Source organism: Staurois parvus, unplaced genomic scaffold (genome assembly GCF_062004578.1).
Source record: "Staurois parvus isolate SC_StPar_1 unplaced genomic scaffold, SC_StPar_1.0 ptg000122l, whole genome shotgun sequence".
NCBI classification, from domain to species: domain Eukaryota; kingdom Metazoa; phylum Chordata; class Amphibia; order Anura; family Ranidae; genus Staurois; species Staurois parvus.
Window position 1 is genome coordinate 6199352 of NW_028317918.1, and position 19045 is coordinate 6218396.

The 19045-nt window shown below is 44.1% G+C and overlaps 1 protein-coding gene across 1 annotated transcript in view; it reads left to right on the top strand.

Annotated features, from left to right (window-relative positions):
• Positions 1 to 2942: 2942 nt before the first annotated feature.
• The window catches only part of LOC149467125 (uncharacterized), a 74299-nt gene continuing 58196 nt past the window's right edge, over positions 2943 to 19045 (top strand). Inside the window, exons 1-2 of the mRNA XM_089672213.1 lie at positions 2943 to 3710; positions 17324 to 17730. Coding sequence (XP_089528339.1) covers positions 3484 to 3710; positions 17324 to 17730 — 634 coding nt within the window. The 5' untranslated portion in view covers positions 2943 to 3483. The remainder of the gene's footprint in view (positions 3711 to 17323; positions 17731 to 19045) is intronic.

Below are 19045 nucleotides of genomic sequence, written 5' to 3' on the forward strand. Positions count from 1 at the left end.
TTGGAGAAGTTTCTAGAAGCCAGTAGGCAGAGGTGAGGAAGGGCTGATCTGCATATTTATTGGAGTTGACCAATCCCACGCAGGATGCTTGGCAGATCATCCCATGAATATAACAGAGTTAGCCAGCAAGAGGGTTGGGTGGAAGATGGAGTGAGGAAGTGCAGCTGGGGTGGAGCCTGGAAGGGGGCCCTGAAGAAGGGGTGTCTACCTACAGGCTGGGAGCTGGAAAGAGGGACTTCCACTCTTCTACAGTCTGCTGGAGAAGGATGGCTTGTCTGCAGGAAAGAAGCCAGTGCTGCATAAGGGTAAAGTGCTGCGTAAATTGACAGCGCTATATAAGTACCTGTAATAAATAAATAATAAATAAATAAGCAGCTTCAACCTTTGAAAGCTACAGGAACAGGACAGCGCAAGTACCTCTACACCCCCTGGGCCTACAAGGGAGAGGCAGTCAGGTGCCATACCCAACTAGTTCTCCCTGGGACGTGCATAAATGCGTTATGCAAATGCAACTAAACAGACGTTTTTTAACCGTTTTCCAGCAGTTTCCATCGTTCAGAAGTGGCCTAACCCCTTACAAAACCCCAAAACCAAGCTCATGGACTGTTTACTCTCTTTGAATGCATGAGTGGAAAATGCGTGTTACCTGGCTGTGCAGGAAAACTGGGACCCAACCCAGCAGCTCTCAGAGGGTAGCACTACAATTGTACAGCAAGTTGTAGACAGCATGGATGGCTCAGGGCGGGGGACAGTGCCAGGAAATCTGTGCTAGGTATAACAAATGTTTTTAACTCTCTGTGTGCATGAACCGTCATTGTATTGAAGCCATCGGATGAGTATGACAGGCAGATTGCCATGGTATTCAGAAGGAGAAGCCCCTCCTATGTATGTATTCTGTACATATTCCGTGTATGAAGAGTCATGTCTTCAGCTTCCCCCAGCCGTGTCCTGTACGGAGTGGAGAGGGTGGTGTGTACACTTCTATAGAATCCCCGGGTCACAGCCGCACTCCGCCGGCCTCCTGTTGTCTGCTGTCACTTCTTGTTAGTGTTGCTATGTGATCACCTCCGAGGAGGACGCCGCCTTCCTGGCCGACCGATCCGCCACTTCTCCGCTCACCTGCAGCCTGCGACCCAAACTGCCCCGAGGACAGTGCCGAGCACTCAGGACCATCGGATACACTCAGTCCCAGCCGGAGAGCTTCACAGTATACCATCCGCACAGCACAGGACCTACAGAGTACACCATCCACACAGCACAGGACCTACAGAGTACACCATCCGCACAGCACAGGACCTACAGAGTATACCATCCGCACAGCACAGGACCTACACATAGTACACCATCCGCACAGGACCTACACATAGTACACCATCCGCACAGCACAGGACCTACAGAGTACACCATCCGCACAGCACAGGACCTACAGAGTACACCATCCGCACAGCACAGGACCTACAGAGTACACCATCCGCACAGCACAGGACCTACAGAGTACACCATCCGCACAGCACAGGACCTACAGAGTACACCATCCGCACAGCACAGGACCTACAGAGTACACCATCCGCACAGCACAGGACCTACAGAGTACACCATCCGCACAGCACAGGACCTACAGAGTACACCATCCGCACAGCACAGGACCTACAGAGTACACCATCCGCACAGCACAGGACCTACAGAGTACACCATCCGCACAGCACAGGACCTACAGAGTACACCATCCGCACAGCACAGGACCTACAGAGTACACCATCCGCACAGCACAGGACCTACAGAGTACACCATCCGCACAGCACAGGACCTACAGAGTACACCATCCGCACAGCACAGGACCTACAGAGTACACCATCCGCACAGCACAGGACCTACAGAGTACACCATCCGCACAGCACAGGACCTACAGAGTACACCATCCGCACAGCACAGGACCTACAGAGTACACCATCCGCACAGCACAGGACCTACAGAGTACACCATCCGCACAGCACAGGACCTACAGAGTACACCATCCGCACAGCACAGGACCTACAGAGTACACCATCCGCACAGCACAGGACCTACAGAGTACACCATCCGCACAGCACAGGACCTACAGAGTACACCATCCGCACAGCACAGGACCTACAGAGTACACCATCCGCACAGCACAGGACCTACAGAGTATACCATCCGCACAGCACAGGACCTACAGAGTATACCATCCGCACAGCACAGGACCTACAGAGTACACCATCCGCACAGCACAGGACCTACACAGAGTACACCATCCGCACAGCACAGGACCTACAGAGTATACCATCCGCACAGGACCTACACAGAGTACACCATCCGCACAGCACAGGACCTACAGAGTATACCATCCGCACATTACCTACAGAGTATACCATCCGCACAGGACCTACAGAGTATACCATCCGCACAGGACCTACAGAGTATACCATCCGCACAGCACATTACCTACAGAGTATACCATCCGCAAAGCACAGGACCGACAGAGTATACCATCCGCACAGGACCTACAGAGTACACCATCCGCACAGCACAGAACCTACACATAGTACACCATCCGCACAGCACAGGACCTACAGAGTACACCATCCGCACAGCACAGGACCTACACAGAGTACACCATCCGCACAGCACAGGACCTACAGAGTATACCATCCGCACAGCACAGGACCTACACAGAGTACACCATCCGCACAGCACAGGACCTACAGAGTATACCATCCGCACATTACCTACAGAGTATACCATCCGCACAGGACCTACAGAGCATACCATCCGCACAGCACAGGACCTACAGAGTATACCATCCGCACAGGACCTACACAGAGTACACCATTCGCACAGCAAAGGACCTACACAGAGTACACCATCCGCACAGCACAGGACCTACAGAGTACAACCTCTGCACAGCACAGGACCTAGAGAGTATACCATCCGCACAGCACAGGACCTACAGAGTATACCATCCGCACATTACCTACAGAGTACACCATCCGCACATTACCTACAGAGTACACCATCCGCACATTACCTACAGAGTACACCATCCGCACAGCACAGGACCTACACAGAGTACACCGCCCACACAGCACAGGATAGACACAGAGTACACCATCCGCACAGCACAGGATCTACACAGAGTACACCGTCCGCACAGCACAGGATCTATAGAGTACACCATCTGCACAGCACACTATCCATACAGTACACCATCTGCACAGCACAAAATCTACACAGAGTACACCTTCCGCACAGCAGAGGATCTATAGAGTACACCTTCCGCACAGCACAGGATCTACAGAGTACACCATCCGCACAGCACACTCCCCATACAGTACACCATCCGCACAGCACAGGATCTACAGGATACACCATCCACACAGCACACTATCTATACAGTACACCATCTGCACAGCACAAGATCTAAAGAGTACACCATCTGCACACAGCACAGGATCTATAGAGCCCATGAGTCACACCACACTATCCACTGAGCTTAGGATCCACACAGCAAAGGATTTGCAGAGCACAAGAGCCACACCATACTATCCACAGAGCACAGGGCAAAAAAACCCCACACACCTGCCCCCCCAGCATACACAGAACTCCCCATACACTAAGCAGCTTGGACCTCAGGAGCACACAGTCCACATGGACAGCAGCACAGCTCCTATATTCCAGGCAGTCAAGGAATGGTAAGCATCTTATGTGTCTATTCTATACTGAGCAGTAGAGGTGGCTGGGATTCCTTTCTAAGTACAATCTTTCTTTTAATTAGTGGTTATTAAGTGCAGACCCTGGCTACACTACTACAAAGACAACTACTACTATTGTTATTATTACTACTTCTATATATTTGAACTACTACTATTATTAATACTACTATTATTGCTACTACTACTATTGTTATTACTGCCACTACTGTACATACTACTACTATTATTACTACCACGGCTACTATTACTACTACTATTAATACTTCCACTACTACTATTTTACTATTACTATTACTACTATTACTGCTACAACTATTACTACTACTACTACTATGTACTACTACTAATATTATTATTACTACCACTACTGCTATTACAACTATTAATACTGCTACTATTACTACTAATATTAATATAATTACTACTACTACTATTACTACCACTACTACTTCTACTATTACTGCTACTAATATTACTGTTGTTATTATTACTACTACTACTACTATTGTTACTAACACTACTACAGTGTAAAAATTAAAAAAAGTAATAAAATAAATAATTAAAAAAAATGTAAAGTGCCCCCATGCTCAAGTGCAGAAGCAAACGGATATGTAGGTCACTCACTCATATGTAAACGGTGTTCATATCACACATATGAGGTATCACCACGAATGTTGTAGCGAGAGCAATAATTCTAGCACTAGACCTCCTGTGTAACTCTAAACAGGTAACCTGTAAAAATGTTTAAAGCGTTGCTATGGAGATTTTTAAGTATCGTAGTTTGTCACCATTCTACGAGCATGTGCAGTTTTAAAGCATGACATATTAGGTATCTATTTAATCAGCGTAACATCATCTTTTATATTTTAACCAAAAAAAATGAGTTGTATATATTGTGCTTTTTTGCATTAAAATTCATTAAAGTGTATTTTTTCCCAAAAAAAATTGCATTTGAAAAACCGCTACGTAAATACCATGTGACATAAAACAAATTGGAACAACCGCCATTTTATTCTCTAGGGTGTCTGTTACAAAAATATATATAATGTTTGGAGGTATTTTCCAAGTAATTTTCTAGCAAAATATAAAGATTTTTACTTGTAAACAAAAAGTGTTAGAAATCTTCAAGTGATTAAAACCAAAACTCGTTTTAGCCTTCAATGAAGTGTGGAAGGCTTAAAAACCTCTGTCAAGTTTTTAGTTGGTCCCCATTCATATCTAGAATAAAAATCACACAAGTGCACACCAGATGTCTGCATGTGGCCAGGAATACAGGAATGCTCTATTTCCTGTAGTTTGTAGAGCTGAAGATATCCAGTAGAAGGAGGAGATGTTTTATTTTAGGAAAGGAAAGAAACAGAAGAGATTTTATTCCTAGTTTTCCATCACGTGTTCCTAAACCACATTAGGACAACGATAGCTGGAATCTGGTTAGGCCCTGTCAGCTGCAATGCGTCCCTCCTAAAGAAGACCTGCGTTCCAGACCTTCGCCCCTGAACAGACGAGACCCTAACTGCTGGTACCATTTGGTACAGCGTTCACCCCAATCCAGCCTGCCATAGACTCTGACAATCTCCCTGCAGCAGGTCTGGATGGTGCACCTATCCCTCCCAGTCGCACTAATACCCCAGGAGAGACGCACTGCAGTTGGACGACCCCATGTACAAGGGACCTTATAGCCTAACAGCCAATTCATATCATGGTAGTAGCTTGAAGTGCATTAAAGAAGCCCCTTTATTTGACTGGGTAGCTAACGCACTTCAGGGACCAAAGATCTGACCTGCAGCATTTTTATGTTAGGTCAGCTTATGGTAATGCATTATCATGTGTTGTGGTGTGCTGCAGCGCAGGTGTATTGAGGTGTCCTCCGCAATAAATGACACACTAATGCTATCATGTGCATTGCAGTAAAGTATATTCCACTTTTGCAGCCAAATTGGGATAACACCTACTTTATATTTACACATTTTAATTTCCATAGCATAAATTTGAAAAATAAAGCTCAAAAACACTCAGCAAGCAAAAACCTATTGTTTTCATAGCCGTCGTTCACATCTGGATGTTCTGTTGCTTGTAGCAAAATGCCTGTCGCCCAAAAAAAAGTACATGAGCTACTTTTCAAGCAGAATTGAGCGTTTTTGTCTCTATTGCTTTCAATGGAAATGCCTGAAAAGCACGTGATGAACATTTTTGAGTGTTTTTTCAAACATTTTCTTGCATGTTTTCTGCTCAAGCAGCTCATCATCTCTTTTTCAGCAGCACTCCAAACACCTAGTTGAAAAACGGCTGAAAAAAAATGCCTGAAAGGAACGCCCAACAAAAGCTGCAAAAACATGCAATTCTCTTAAAAAAAACACTGAAAAATGCTTGAAAAAACGCTTAGGTGTGAATATAGCCTTTAGAAAGAAAATTTAAAAGTGATGTAATGCATTTGTATTGAATTTTCAGAGGAAAACTGTAGTGATTAAACAAAAATCGCACAATTTGGTATCATACGAGCAAAATTTTCATGCTTGTCCCTTCAAATCATTTTGGACGAATGTACTAACGATCAGATTTTTGTAGGATCGCTTCAAAAGCAGGATTTTTCGTACTATTTTCTGATTTTCTGATCATGTGTATTACGCTTAACATTGTTCAAAAAACTGTTCAGTCAACTATGACACCTCCTCCTGAGAAATATCTAAAAGGTAGGAATATATATATATATTAACCCTTTGGTGACTGAGGGTGAAAGAAATGTTAATGCCTGAACACAATTTTCCATGTGTTGGTAAAACCTTACATATTATTATAATGCCTTTTCAGGACAAATTTGGCTTTCTTTTGGTGGTAAATGATAACAGATATCCCCTGATTTTTTTTATTATTAAATAAAAACTGCGTAAAATAGTAAAATAATAATTTTTTTATTTAGCTGTATATTTCTTGCTGTTACCATAACTTACCCAAAATAAATTTTCCTGCTCCTGACAATCAAAGCAATAAATTATTTGGGTATGTTATTTGTTGTTTGTACCTGTAGTACAATGGTGTAAAACATTTTTATCCTACATAAAACACACTGATACTAATTGACACTGATACAATTTTTTAAAACTGCTGTTTTTAAAAAATCCTACCCAAAATAATCTGATTCTGACCTTTGACCTTTGACTCTTACCTTGACCCTAACACTAACCCTGACCTAGCTCAAACCTTGACCTAGCAATTTTTTACTTTTTTTTTTTTTACACTTGTTTGTTTACATGTTTCTCCCCTGCAAGGAGAGAATTATAGTGTATCTTTCTGTTCATTCAGAAGAGAAAGAAAACACATGCTGACTGATCACTGTGATAGCCAATCAGAGGCTATCACAGTGATCAGGTAAGCAGTAACCGGGAGTCCAGGATCCCAGTCGTTAGCATGAGACCCAGGGCTCTGGATGAGAGCCCGGACTCTGCTGTAGGCGTGCTGTGCGGTGCACTCCTAGCACAAAGACAGGGACACATATATGCGGCCTTGTGGGTAAAGATCCACTTCCCTGAGACTGCATATATGTGTCAAGGGGTTAAGCATGCTAGGTGAACGGTAACATAACAAATATATAATGGGGTTTTCTCAAATTTGATTGCAAAAATGGAAATATGCTTTAAGGCAGTTCATTTGTTTGGAATGGGCTGCCAGTACACGCAAGCACTTCGAACCCTTACCTGAATCTTTTCTAACCAGTGTAGTACACTGCAACACATGGTAGTGCATTGTGGTGTGCTGCAGTGCAGGTTGATGGGCTTAGTGCATTGCGGTAATGTGACCGGGGCGGACTGACAACTCATGGGGCCCCCGGGCAATAGGGGATCATGGGGCCCCTGTGTCCTTGCCCAAACTCAAAAAAGCCTATAAAAAAGCTACCAGTGGCATCTCATGGGGCCCCCTACTGACCACCGGGGCAATAGGGGATCATGGGACCCTTGTGTCCTTGCCCAAACCCAAAAAGCCTATAAAAAAGGTACCAGGTGCATCTCATGGGGCCCCCTACTGACCCCGGGCCCTCGGGCAGTGCCCGAGTTTTCAAATGGTCAGTCCGCCCCTGAATGTGACCTAAAGTGTTACTAAACCCAGGACCCTACATTCACTATATCTGGTCTTCCACAGTAAATATAAACTGCTAAATACCTTTTCTCAATAGAGAGCAGTCTTGTGACTTCTATCAGTGTCCAGCAGATCACTGGTTAAAGCATGTAGGAGGAGTTTTCTTTCTGCCATATAAGGATGCAGAACCCCTGACCTCTATCTGGACAGTGCTGATTGGCCCTGTGCTGAACACATGCACCCTCCCAAGAAAAAAAAAAACCTCTCTAGCAATGCACACCAAACTGAGCATGTGCAGAGTGTCTCCACACGATATGTCTTATCAGTAGATGAGAGGGAGACACTGGAAGAAGAGGAGGATCAGAGAAGACAGGATCAAACATCCTTTTTACACAATGCAGAGGATTAACCCCTTACGTTTCACAGTGAGTATATCAAGCATGCTTTACTTCATATACAAACTGATTTTCCTGTTGTGGGTTTAGTAACACTTTAATACATTGTAGTAAGTATAAGGCTAAGTTCACATTAGCTTTGTTAGCAGGCGTTAGACAGGTGTTTGGGAAGCATTTTTAATGCTCCTCAAATGCCTGTGAAAAATCTACACAAGGCAGCACACAGTGCTGTTCAGACTGAAGCATTGGCGTTGCATCGTGCCACAATTGACGCCTCATGTCTAGGCAGGAGCCTGGCGTTGCAAGGCGTTTGTGGAGTGTTCATACCATTAAACTTCATTATAGGAGCAACAAGCTCACCACCATCCATGACTTCTGTATCTCCCGCTCCCTCAACCTCCCTCAACAAAGCTAGCAATCCCCGAAAACCTGGATCCAAGCCACTGACTCTATCTCCCCTGCGGCACTCTCCTATGGAGGTCTCGTCTGGACCCATTCACCAAGACCGAGCGGTTGAAGAGGTGGTGGGGTTGGTTTGCTCCTGTCACCGATGAGCACCTTCCAGGTCTTCCCAAACCCCCCCCTCTCTATCCTTCTCCTCCTTTGAGGCCCACTGCATCTGACTATTCTCTCCAATCCCTCTGAGGACTGCAGTAATCTATCGGCCTCCTGGACCCATGTCTCGCTTCCTCGATGACCTCCCCGCCTGGTTACCCTTCTTTCTCTCCTCCGAGCTAACCACCATCATCCTTGGGGACTTCAACATCCCTATCAATGTCAATAACCCGGCTACATCACAACTCCTCCACCTAACCTCTTCTTTTGCACTCACACAGTGTACACAGTCCTCCACCCACTCCGACGGGAACACCCTGGACCTTGTTTTCTCTCATCTCTGCACCCCCCACAACCTCACAAACACCCCTTTCCTCTCTCTGACTACAACCTCATTACCTTCTCCGTCTCCTCGTCCTCAAACACCTACCTCCCTAAACGTCAAACCATCACCAGCCGAAACCTACGCAACTTGAACCCTGCCCCTCTCCACTCTGCAGCTGACCGACTTTACAACAGTATCCTTCCACTGTCCTGCCCTGGCCACTACTGCTTATAACAACTCGCTGTCAGCCGCCCTAGACTCCTTAGCACCCCTAACCACACGAAGCATTAGACCCCGACCGCTTCAACCCTGGCAGAAAGACCATACCAGAAATCTCAAGCGACGCAGTCGTGCACTGGAGCGAATATGGTGCAAAACCAGATCCCAACAAGCGTTCAACCGATATAAATCTGCCGTCCTCACCTACACCTCCTCCCTCCATGCTGCCAAACAAGCCTACTTTGTAACCCTCATCAATACCCCCTCCTCCAGTCCTCGCCAACTCTTCTCTACTTTTAACTCTCTACTCTCTCCCCCCCACCCCCACCCACCTAGCCTCCCTCACATGAAAACCCCCTCAACACTCCTCTCCTTTGACCTCGCAACTGTCCAGACCTCCACCCCACCTAACATCCCTCACACTAAAATCCCCTCAACACTCCACTCTTTCGACCTTGCTACCACTGAAGAGGTCACTAAGGTCTTCTCCGAAGCCCGCCTCACCACCTGCCCCCTTGACCCTGTCCCCACACAACTCCTATGGTCACCCTCCTCCTCCATCCTACGCTCCCTCACTCACATCTTCAACCTCTCCCTCTCTACTGGTGCATTCCCCTCCCCTCTAAAGCATGCGCACATCACTCTCATACTTAAAAAACCCTCCCTGGACTCCACCGACCTGAACAACCTTAGACCCATCTCCCTGCTGCCATTTAAATCCAAACTCCTCGAGCGCTTAGTCTATAATCGCATAAGCTCCCACCTCAACAACAACACCTACACTCCACCAAAACCGCCCTACTCAAACTCACCAACGACCTGCTAACCGCCAAAGCTAATGGCCACTACTCAGTGCTCCTACTCCTCGACCTCTCCGCGGCCTTCGACACGGTTGACCACCCTCTCCTCCTTAAAAAACTATACTCTCATGGCCTCAGAGACACCGCTCTCTCCTGACTCTCTTCCTATCTATCCCAGCATTCCTGCAGTGTTACTTATAATGCTGCCACCTCCCCCTCTCTCCCCCTCTCTGTTGGGGTCGCTCAAGGCTCTGTCCTCGGGCCCCTTCTCTTCTCCATCTACACCTCCTCCCTTGGCCAGTTGATACACTCCCATGGCTTCAATTACCATCTCTACGCCAATGACACGCAAATCTATCTCTCTACCCCTCGACTCACCCCTTCAGTCTCCACCCGAATCACTTGCCTACTGAACGACATATCAGATTTGATATCACTCCACTTCCTCAAATTAAACTTTTCCAAAACTGAGCTCCTAGTTTTCCCCCCAGCCAGTGCCCCTCCCCAACCTCTCCATCACGACCAACAACACCACCATCAGTCCCACCCCGCAAGCCAAAGTTCTAGGTGTCACTCTAGATTCTAATCTGTCCTTCCAGGCCCATGTCCAATCGCTGGCAAATTCATTCAGGCTCCACCTCCGCAACATCTCCAAAATACGTTCGTTCCTAACCCCAGAAACTACTAAGCAACTCATTCACTCCCTTATTTTCTCACGACTTGACTACTGTAACTCCCTCCTCACCGGCTTACCTCGTCACAGGCTATCCCCGCTTCAGTCTATCCTGAACTCTGCGGCCAGACTCATCCACTTTACCAACTGCTCCGTATCCGCCACCCCCCTCTGCCATTCCCTCCACTGGCTTCCGATTGCCCAACGCATAAAATTCAAATTGCTAACATTGACATACAAAGCTATCCATAATACTGCCCCAAACTACATCACCGACCTGATATCCAAATACCACCCAACACGTACACTTCGCTCCTCACAAGACCTCCTACTCTCTAGCTCCCTGGTCTACTCCTCCCATGCCCGGCTCCAGGGCTTCCCCCATCCTCTGGAACTCACTACCTCAATCCATCAGACTGTCACCTACCCTACTCACCTTTAGGCGCACCCTGAAAACCCATCTCTTCAGGGAAGCCTACCCTGCACTCACCTAACTGCCGATCTCCTCCACTCCTCCTACCACTCCATCCCCCACAGCCATTTCCACCTGTACCACTATCCCCTCCCTCCTCAATTGTAATCTCCAAGGAGCAGGGCCCTCGAACCCCTCGTGTATTGTATTGTACTGTCTCATGTATTGTCTCCCATTGTAATGTACAGCGCTGAGCAAACTTTTGGCGCTGTATATAATACTGTATAATAATAATAATAATTATAGGTGTTTGTGGTGTGGTTTTAACCCTTGGCAAACGCCTATCAAACTCCTCAAAAATGCGCATAGAGCATTTGGGGAGCATTTGAGGAGCATTAAAAATGCTTCCCAAATGCATGTCTAACACCTGTAAAATGCTATAGGGGCATTTGGCAAGAGTTAGAAATTAGTCAAGTGTGAACGAGCCCTAAGTCCTCATGCACACTGGACATTTTACAGTGGCTGTTTTTGGATTTTTGTATTTTTTTCTATAGCCAGTGAACTCCCCAGCATGTTATCCTATGTGTCCATGCATTTTTTGGCTGGAAAAAAACCCCAGAACCAGTGGGTTTCTAGAGTTTTTTAGCAGTAAAAATTATCTAATGCTGAAAAACGTGGCAAAACACGGTAAAACATGCCAAACCGGCATTTTTGGACTTTTTTTGAGCAATATTTTTTTTGGGGGGGTAAGAAACTGCTAAAACACACAAACGCAGAAAACACCACAAAACGCAACTAAACTCTAATGCAAAAACGCTAAAAAACGCTGAAAAACTTGTGTTTTTAACATGACATCACACAGCTAACACTGCCAGCATTATTAAACAGCACAGTGTGCATGGAGCCTAATGCCTGTAGGTGTGAGCTTAGATTAATGAGAAATGAAAAAAGAGAATACTTTCTTCATAATTTGATTTTGGTATTTAAAACAAAGTTCTCCTGGGCAACTTAAAACTTTCCTGTTTTAGCACATAAAAGTTACATATCTGTGAACACAGGATATCCCTGGTGTCATTAAGAAATCATCCATCACTTGTTCCACCAACTATCCTAAAGCAGTGTACATGTATGCAATCTTCAGCTGCATAAAATAAAAAAAGTGGACGTAAAGAAATGATACATTGGAATACAATTTATTGCAGTCACTGTTTTTATCATTTCATACCTTCACCTGGTATTCTGTTACATTACTTGGCTACAAGCTATCAGACATGCCATAGTCACATACATCTTAGGTTAAGTGAAACGTTGGGCTTTGTATTTTGTTTGAAAGTAGTGATGATGCTTTAAATAATAATAACGTAATGATAAACATATTAAAAGTTAATTGTGATGAATCTGGACATCAGAGTCTAGGTTCTCATTGGTGCGGGAGTGTGTGTAAACCTCAAGGTAGGTTCTGCATGTCGCACTGCACGGCACAGCAGCCCATTCATTTGTACCCAAAGGAAAAGAGTCCTTTAAAACGTGGCCGCACGGAAACCGCATGGTGCGTTTTTCACTGCGAGGTGGCGCTTGTTTTCTTAAAAGCAGCTTGTTTTTGTCTGTTTGCATGCCCGCACCCGCACAAAAACAAGCTGCTTTTATTTATTTCAGGTACTTATATAGTGCTGTCAATTTATGCAGCACTTTACATATACAGTTGTGTTCAAAATAATAGCAGTGTGTTGAAAAAAGTGAATAAAGCTCAAAATCCTTCTAATAGCTTTTATTTCCATACACACAAATGCATTGGGAACACTACACATTCTATTCCAAATCAAAACATGAAGAAAAATATATCAAATTTGTGTTGTTCCTCTAAAACAATTGAAGAAAAGTGAATATTAGACTGTTCAAAAAAATAGCAGTGTTTGTATTCTTCTTTACAAACTCAAACACTCACTATATAAACTGAAAAATGTTTGAAGATTTTGCTTTCCTTTGAATCACTTGATTAATATTTAGTTGTATAAGCACTGTTTCTGAGAACTGCTTTACATCTGTGTTGCATGGAGTCAACCAACTTCTGGCACCTGTGAACGGGTATGCCAGCTCAGGATGATTGGACTACATTACACAGATCTTCTCTATTTCTTGGTTTTGCCTCAGAAACTGCATTTTTGATGTCACCCCACAAGTCTTCTATTGGATTAAGATCCGGGGATTGGGCTGGCCACTCCATAACGTCAATCTTGTTGGTCTGGAACCAAGATGTTGCATGTTTACTGGTGTGTTTGGGGTCGTTATCTTGTTGGAACACCCATTTCAAGGGCATTTCCTCTTCAGCATAAGGCAGCATGACCTCTTCAAGTATTCTGATGTATTCAAACTGATCCATGATCCCTGGTATGCGATAAATAGGCCCAACACCATAGTATGAGAAACATCCCCATATCATGATGCTTGTGCAACCATGCTTCACTGTCTTCACAGTGTACTGTGGCTTGAATTCAGTGTTTGGGAGTCGTCTGACAAACTGTCTCCGGCCACTAGACCCAAAAAGAACAATCTTACTTTCATCAGTCCACAAAATGTTGCACCATTTCTCTTTAGGCCAGTCAATGTGCTCTTTGGCAAATTGTAACCTCTTCAGCACATGTCTTTTTTTCAACAGTGGGACTTTGCGGGGGCTTCTTGCAGATAGCTTGGCTTCACATAGGCGTCTTCTAATTGTAACAGTACTCACAGGTAACTTTAGACCTTCTTTGATCTTCCTGGAGCTGATTGTTGGCTGAGTCCTTGCCATTTTGGCTATTCTTCTATCTATTCGAATGGTAGTTTTTCGCTTTCTTCCACGTCTTTCAGGTTTTGGTTGCCATTTTAAAGCATTTGCGATCATTTTAGCTGAGCATCCTATCATTTTCTGCACTTCTTTATATGTTTTCCCCTCTCCAATCAACTTTTTAATCAAGGTACACTGTTCTTCTGAACAATGTCTGGAACGACCCATTTTCCTCAGAATTTCAGAGAGAAATGCACTGTAACCAGCATGTACAACATTTGCTGCCTTCCTTCCTTAAATAAGGGTAATAATTGCCACCTGTTTTTCAAAGAATGAATGACCTCACTAAAAGAACTCCACACTGCTATTATTTTGAACATGCCCCTTTCAATTAGTGATTCAATTACACAGAATCAGCAGCATGCATGTCAGGACTGTTGGGTCTGTTGGATTTCTATTACTCTACTACAACTGCTAGTAAATTATTTGCCATGTAGAAATATCATTTCTACCAAAAACAGGGATTGATCAGGTTAGTGATGTCTGACTGCTATTATTGTGAACACAACTGTACACTGAATAATGCAGTAGGTTTAATCCTGCCCATTGGATATCTAAACAGTTATTGATCAGAAAAGTCCTTGACACATAGAAACATTTTTCATACAATGGATGAATACCTGTTGGATAAAATTCAAAATACCTATAGCAAAAATTAGGTATCAGCTCGAAACCTCATCATTATATGGCATATGTAATGGTCTTATCATTATTTCTGGGACAATCCTTACATACATATTCTACACTGATCAGGAGTAAGTATTGTGGTGTCCTAAATCTTATAAAGAGCCACTTGTTGTTTAAGCTATGAATACAGCACCTGCCTGACTGCATTGTTATACTCTTCTGTGTCCCGGAGCAGAAAACCTGGGTCCATCAGGGATGCTTTTAAGAAAAAGAACCACATCAGTACATTGCTGAGCAGGAATGTGATATGCCATTCCCAGAGATAATTATACGAGACAGGCACAATCTGTAGAAGACAGAAAAACAGAGTGTTTAGTCAGCTATTTTTTTGAACACAACTGTATATTGTAAATTCACATCAGTCCCTAACCCTTAAGCCAGGGGTGTCCAAACTATGGTCCTCCAGCTGTTGAAGTACTACAAGTCCCATCATGCCTTTGCGTGTCTTGCCTGTGGATGTCAGAGTCTTGCAAGGCCTCATGGGACTTGCAGTTCCTCAACACCTGGAGGACCATAGTTTGGACACCCCTGCCTTAAGCAGTGTACAATCTAAGGTCCCTAACTCATATTCATACATACTAGGGACAATTTAGACAGGAACCAACTAACCTGCCACCATGTCTTTGGAGTGTGGGAGGAAACTGGAGTAACCCATGCAGGAACAGGGATAACATGCAAACTCCAGGCAGGTGGTGCCACGGTTGGGATTCGAACCAACAACCTGAGTACTGCCAGGTGGAAGCGCTAACCATTTAGCCACTGTGCTGTGCTTTTAAGAAAGCAAGCACCCCCTCGCACTGAAAAACGCATCATGCAGTTTCCATGAGGCCGCATTTTAAAGGATTTTCCTTTAGGTACAAATGAATGGGCTTCTGTGCCATGCAAATGCGACATGCAGGACCTAGATTGAATGAATTTGCATGTGTTAGATTCAAGAATACTGAAAAGTGATGGTGTCATTACACCCCAAGTCTAGCTAAAAGGGAATATTTTGTTTTGAATAGAGCAAGGACGTTTTAGAACCTCTGTTTGATTTATATTGGCACCTGTTTCCCTATTGAACTATGCTATTGGAAACCAGGTAACCTACCACCCATGCATTTTTGAGGCAGAAAAAAACACATTGGACTGCATGTGGTGTGAACTGGCCCTAAAAGATGGCTTCAGCTCTTGTTCTTCACCACCAGAGAACTCCTCGGACACGTTTTGTCCTGTTGATTAAGGTCTGAAAAGTTCAAAATGCATTTGAGGCATTCTCTACAGGTAGAGAACAGGAGCTGAAGCCATTTCTTGGAGTCTTCTGGAGCCTGACAAGCCAATCCTGGAGGTCTTGCACCAGTCTATTTACATGCTGATCAAACTGACACAGGTTTTTTGAGCATTCTAGCCATACTGTTTTTTATTGTTTTGAGCTACATAAGTACATGAATTTGTGGCAGGAGGCAGGCATCAAGAACAGAGTATCAGAAATGCTGAGCTCCCTGCTAGCCAGTGCACTTGTCCCATAGACAGGTGCACACGTCAAGGAGCTTTGTTGTGTGGTGGGCCTAATGGAGAAGTCTGAGACTAGCTCCTCATCAGGACCAACTGATTATTGATTGACAATGGAAGGTGAATTCCATAGCCTCTGTTCAGTACAATGAATACCTACGGCCTTCTGTCAATCACAAGCTAATCAGACCTGATGGGGAACTAGTCATTCAGAATCCCCATCAGGCTCCACACAGCAGTGTTCATTGGTTGCTACGATGCTGACGGCCTGTATCCTAGCAACCAATGAAGCAAATGTACTACAAATGGAGATCCACTCTTCATAAGCAAACTTTTCAGTTACCTACGAACTGGCAGCAATTCTTTTTTTTTTTGTAATTCCTTTATTTATAAATTTTTGCAGAGTAGCCAAAAAACGTACAATATGAAATACACAAAAGCTACATAGCAAATGACAGTATAGGGGTCACAAATACCCAATAATCAGGTAAACAAACAGCAGCATGGTGAAAACCGAGATAGGCAATAACAAAATAAAATCAAGTGCATGGTACTGTGTGGCCCCGATCGGCTCATATGGCAATGGTCCAGATACAGGTAACCAACAACGGACAGCCGGCCATCCAAAGATCTCAGACATGTGGAATAGAGAACCCACCAGGGATCTCAGGCAACCAACTGAGAAAACTATTTCAATAAAGAATTCGCCGTTGATTGGGAAATCAACAAAAAAACTATGGGGCATCAATTCTTTTTAATGTTTTCGTAGCACATTGACACATTATCAAAGTGATACCAGTAAAAACTACCTGAATCCGTTGCATGCAATGGAACTGTTACCAAAACTGCTGCAAAGGCTTTTATTAATTGGACGCAGGACTTTTTAAAGGGCCAATATCACCAGAGGAGTGTTGCAAAAGTATTTAACTTTTGACAATTGCTTAATTGCTGTTCAAGGCCTCCTTGGACAGTCATCAACAACCTCATTTCTTGTACGGGTATCACAGGGAAAAGGAAGTGAGGTCACAGACAAAAAAAATAATTGTCCATAGTTATACTTTGTATTTTCTTTGTAATCTCCTTTCACTAATATATGAAATCTTAATCCATGGCTTTGTGTTCATCTTCTTTATATTGCAGTGATGTTAAGAAGTGCCAGCAGTTTATTGAAGAAGAAGGTCCTTCGATTTTGGGAAATTATGATGAAAAGGGGCACACACCAGTTCACTGGGCTGCTCTGGCCGGATCTGTAGATCTGATAGGACTATTTGCGGACTCTAAGGGACCAGTGGGCCTGCCTAGCCAGTCTGAGTCAGGTCAGCACCCCATTCACTGGGCTGCAGTAAATGGGTGCATTGCTGTTGTGGACCTGCTGGTGAAGGCAGGAGTTTCGCTAGATGTGGAAGATCAGAAAGGCTGCACACCTCTAATTACAGCAGCACAATATGGACAAACAGCACTCTGCTGCTACCTCATTGGAAAAGGTGCTAAAGTACATTTATGTGACTTAGAGGGAGACAATGCACTGCACTGGGCAGCTTTTAAAGGTGAGTTTATTAACAAGTATCTTCTAACAAATATCTAATAACAAAATATCTGTTGTACCCACAACGGGAATGCTGCAGTCCAAGAGACAAATAATTATTAACATATCCAGCAAGAACAAGTTCTATTCTGACATGTTTTGTGCTAGGCACAGCACTCTCCCAAAACGCTGTGCAAAACATGTCAAAATAGAGACAGCTCCTGTTGGCAATGTCAATAATGGAAGAATATTATTTTGCATCTCAGTGTGCAGCATACACAATCAATGTTGCTGGTACAATCAATGGCTTTGGTGAAGTCGAGCTGAGCCAGCACTTAAGATGTGAGTGTACGGTGTGGAGCCTGATCATGAAATATTTAACAGATTACCTGTGTTTAGCATAAGATGAGGTCTGTGTTTCAAAAATACATATTTTATCACAATAGTGCATGCTTTATTCAAATTCAGTGCCTGATGTCTTTATATGCATTTGGAGGAAATTTCTAAACACATATAAAAGTAGTAATTTTTCACACTGAGCATTTACCTGCATTTAGGTGCAATCCGTATAGCTACGTTTAGAGAAAATAGAATTCTGTGCATCCAGGGTCCGATGAGAAACACTAACGCTAAACTTGCTTTGGTCTTCAGCCACACCAATCCGAATGAAATCGTGTGACTTCAGGTGAGACTTGCAAGACATCTGCAACTTGCAGGACACAGATGCCAATGCAAGTCGCACCTAAACTTGCAAAAATTAGTACATGCACTACTTTCAAAATCGGTGTGACTACGACTAAGTTGGAATCACACCGATATGACCACTTCAGTTGGAGACAATAGGCTGCAAATTGTCATGCGATTTGAAACTATCAAATCGCATGACAAGTCGCACAGGTATGACCAGGCACTTAGAGTGTTACTAAACCCACAACAGTAAAATCAGGCTGTATATGCAGTAAAGCATGATTGTTATACTCACTGTGGAACCTAAGGGGTTAATCCTCTGCATTGTGTAAAAATGCTTTGATCCTGTCTTCTGTGATCCGTGATCCTCCACTTCTTCCAGTTTCCCCCTCTTATCTTCTGAGGAGACATATCGTGTGTAGTCACTCTCCACATGCTCCGTTTAGTGTGTATTGCTACAGAGGTTTTTTTTGTTTCTTGGGAGAGTGCATGTGATCAGCACAGGGCCAATCAGCACTGTCCATACAGAGGGTCAGGGGTTCTGCATCCTCCTAAAGCAGAAGGAAAACTTCTCCTGTAAGCTTTAACCAGCTCTCTGCTGGACACTGATAGAAGTCACAAGACTGCTCTAACTGCTGATGAGAAAAGGT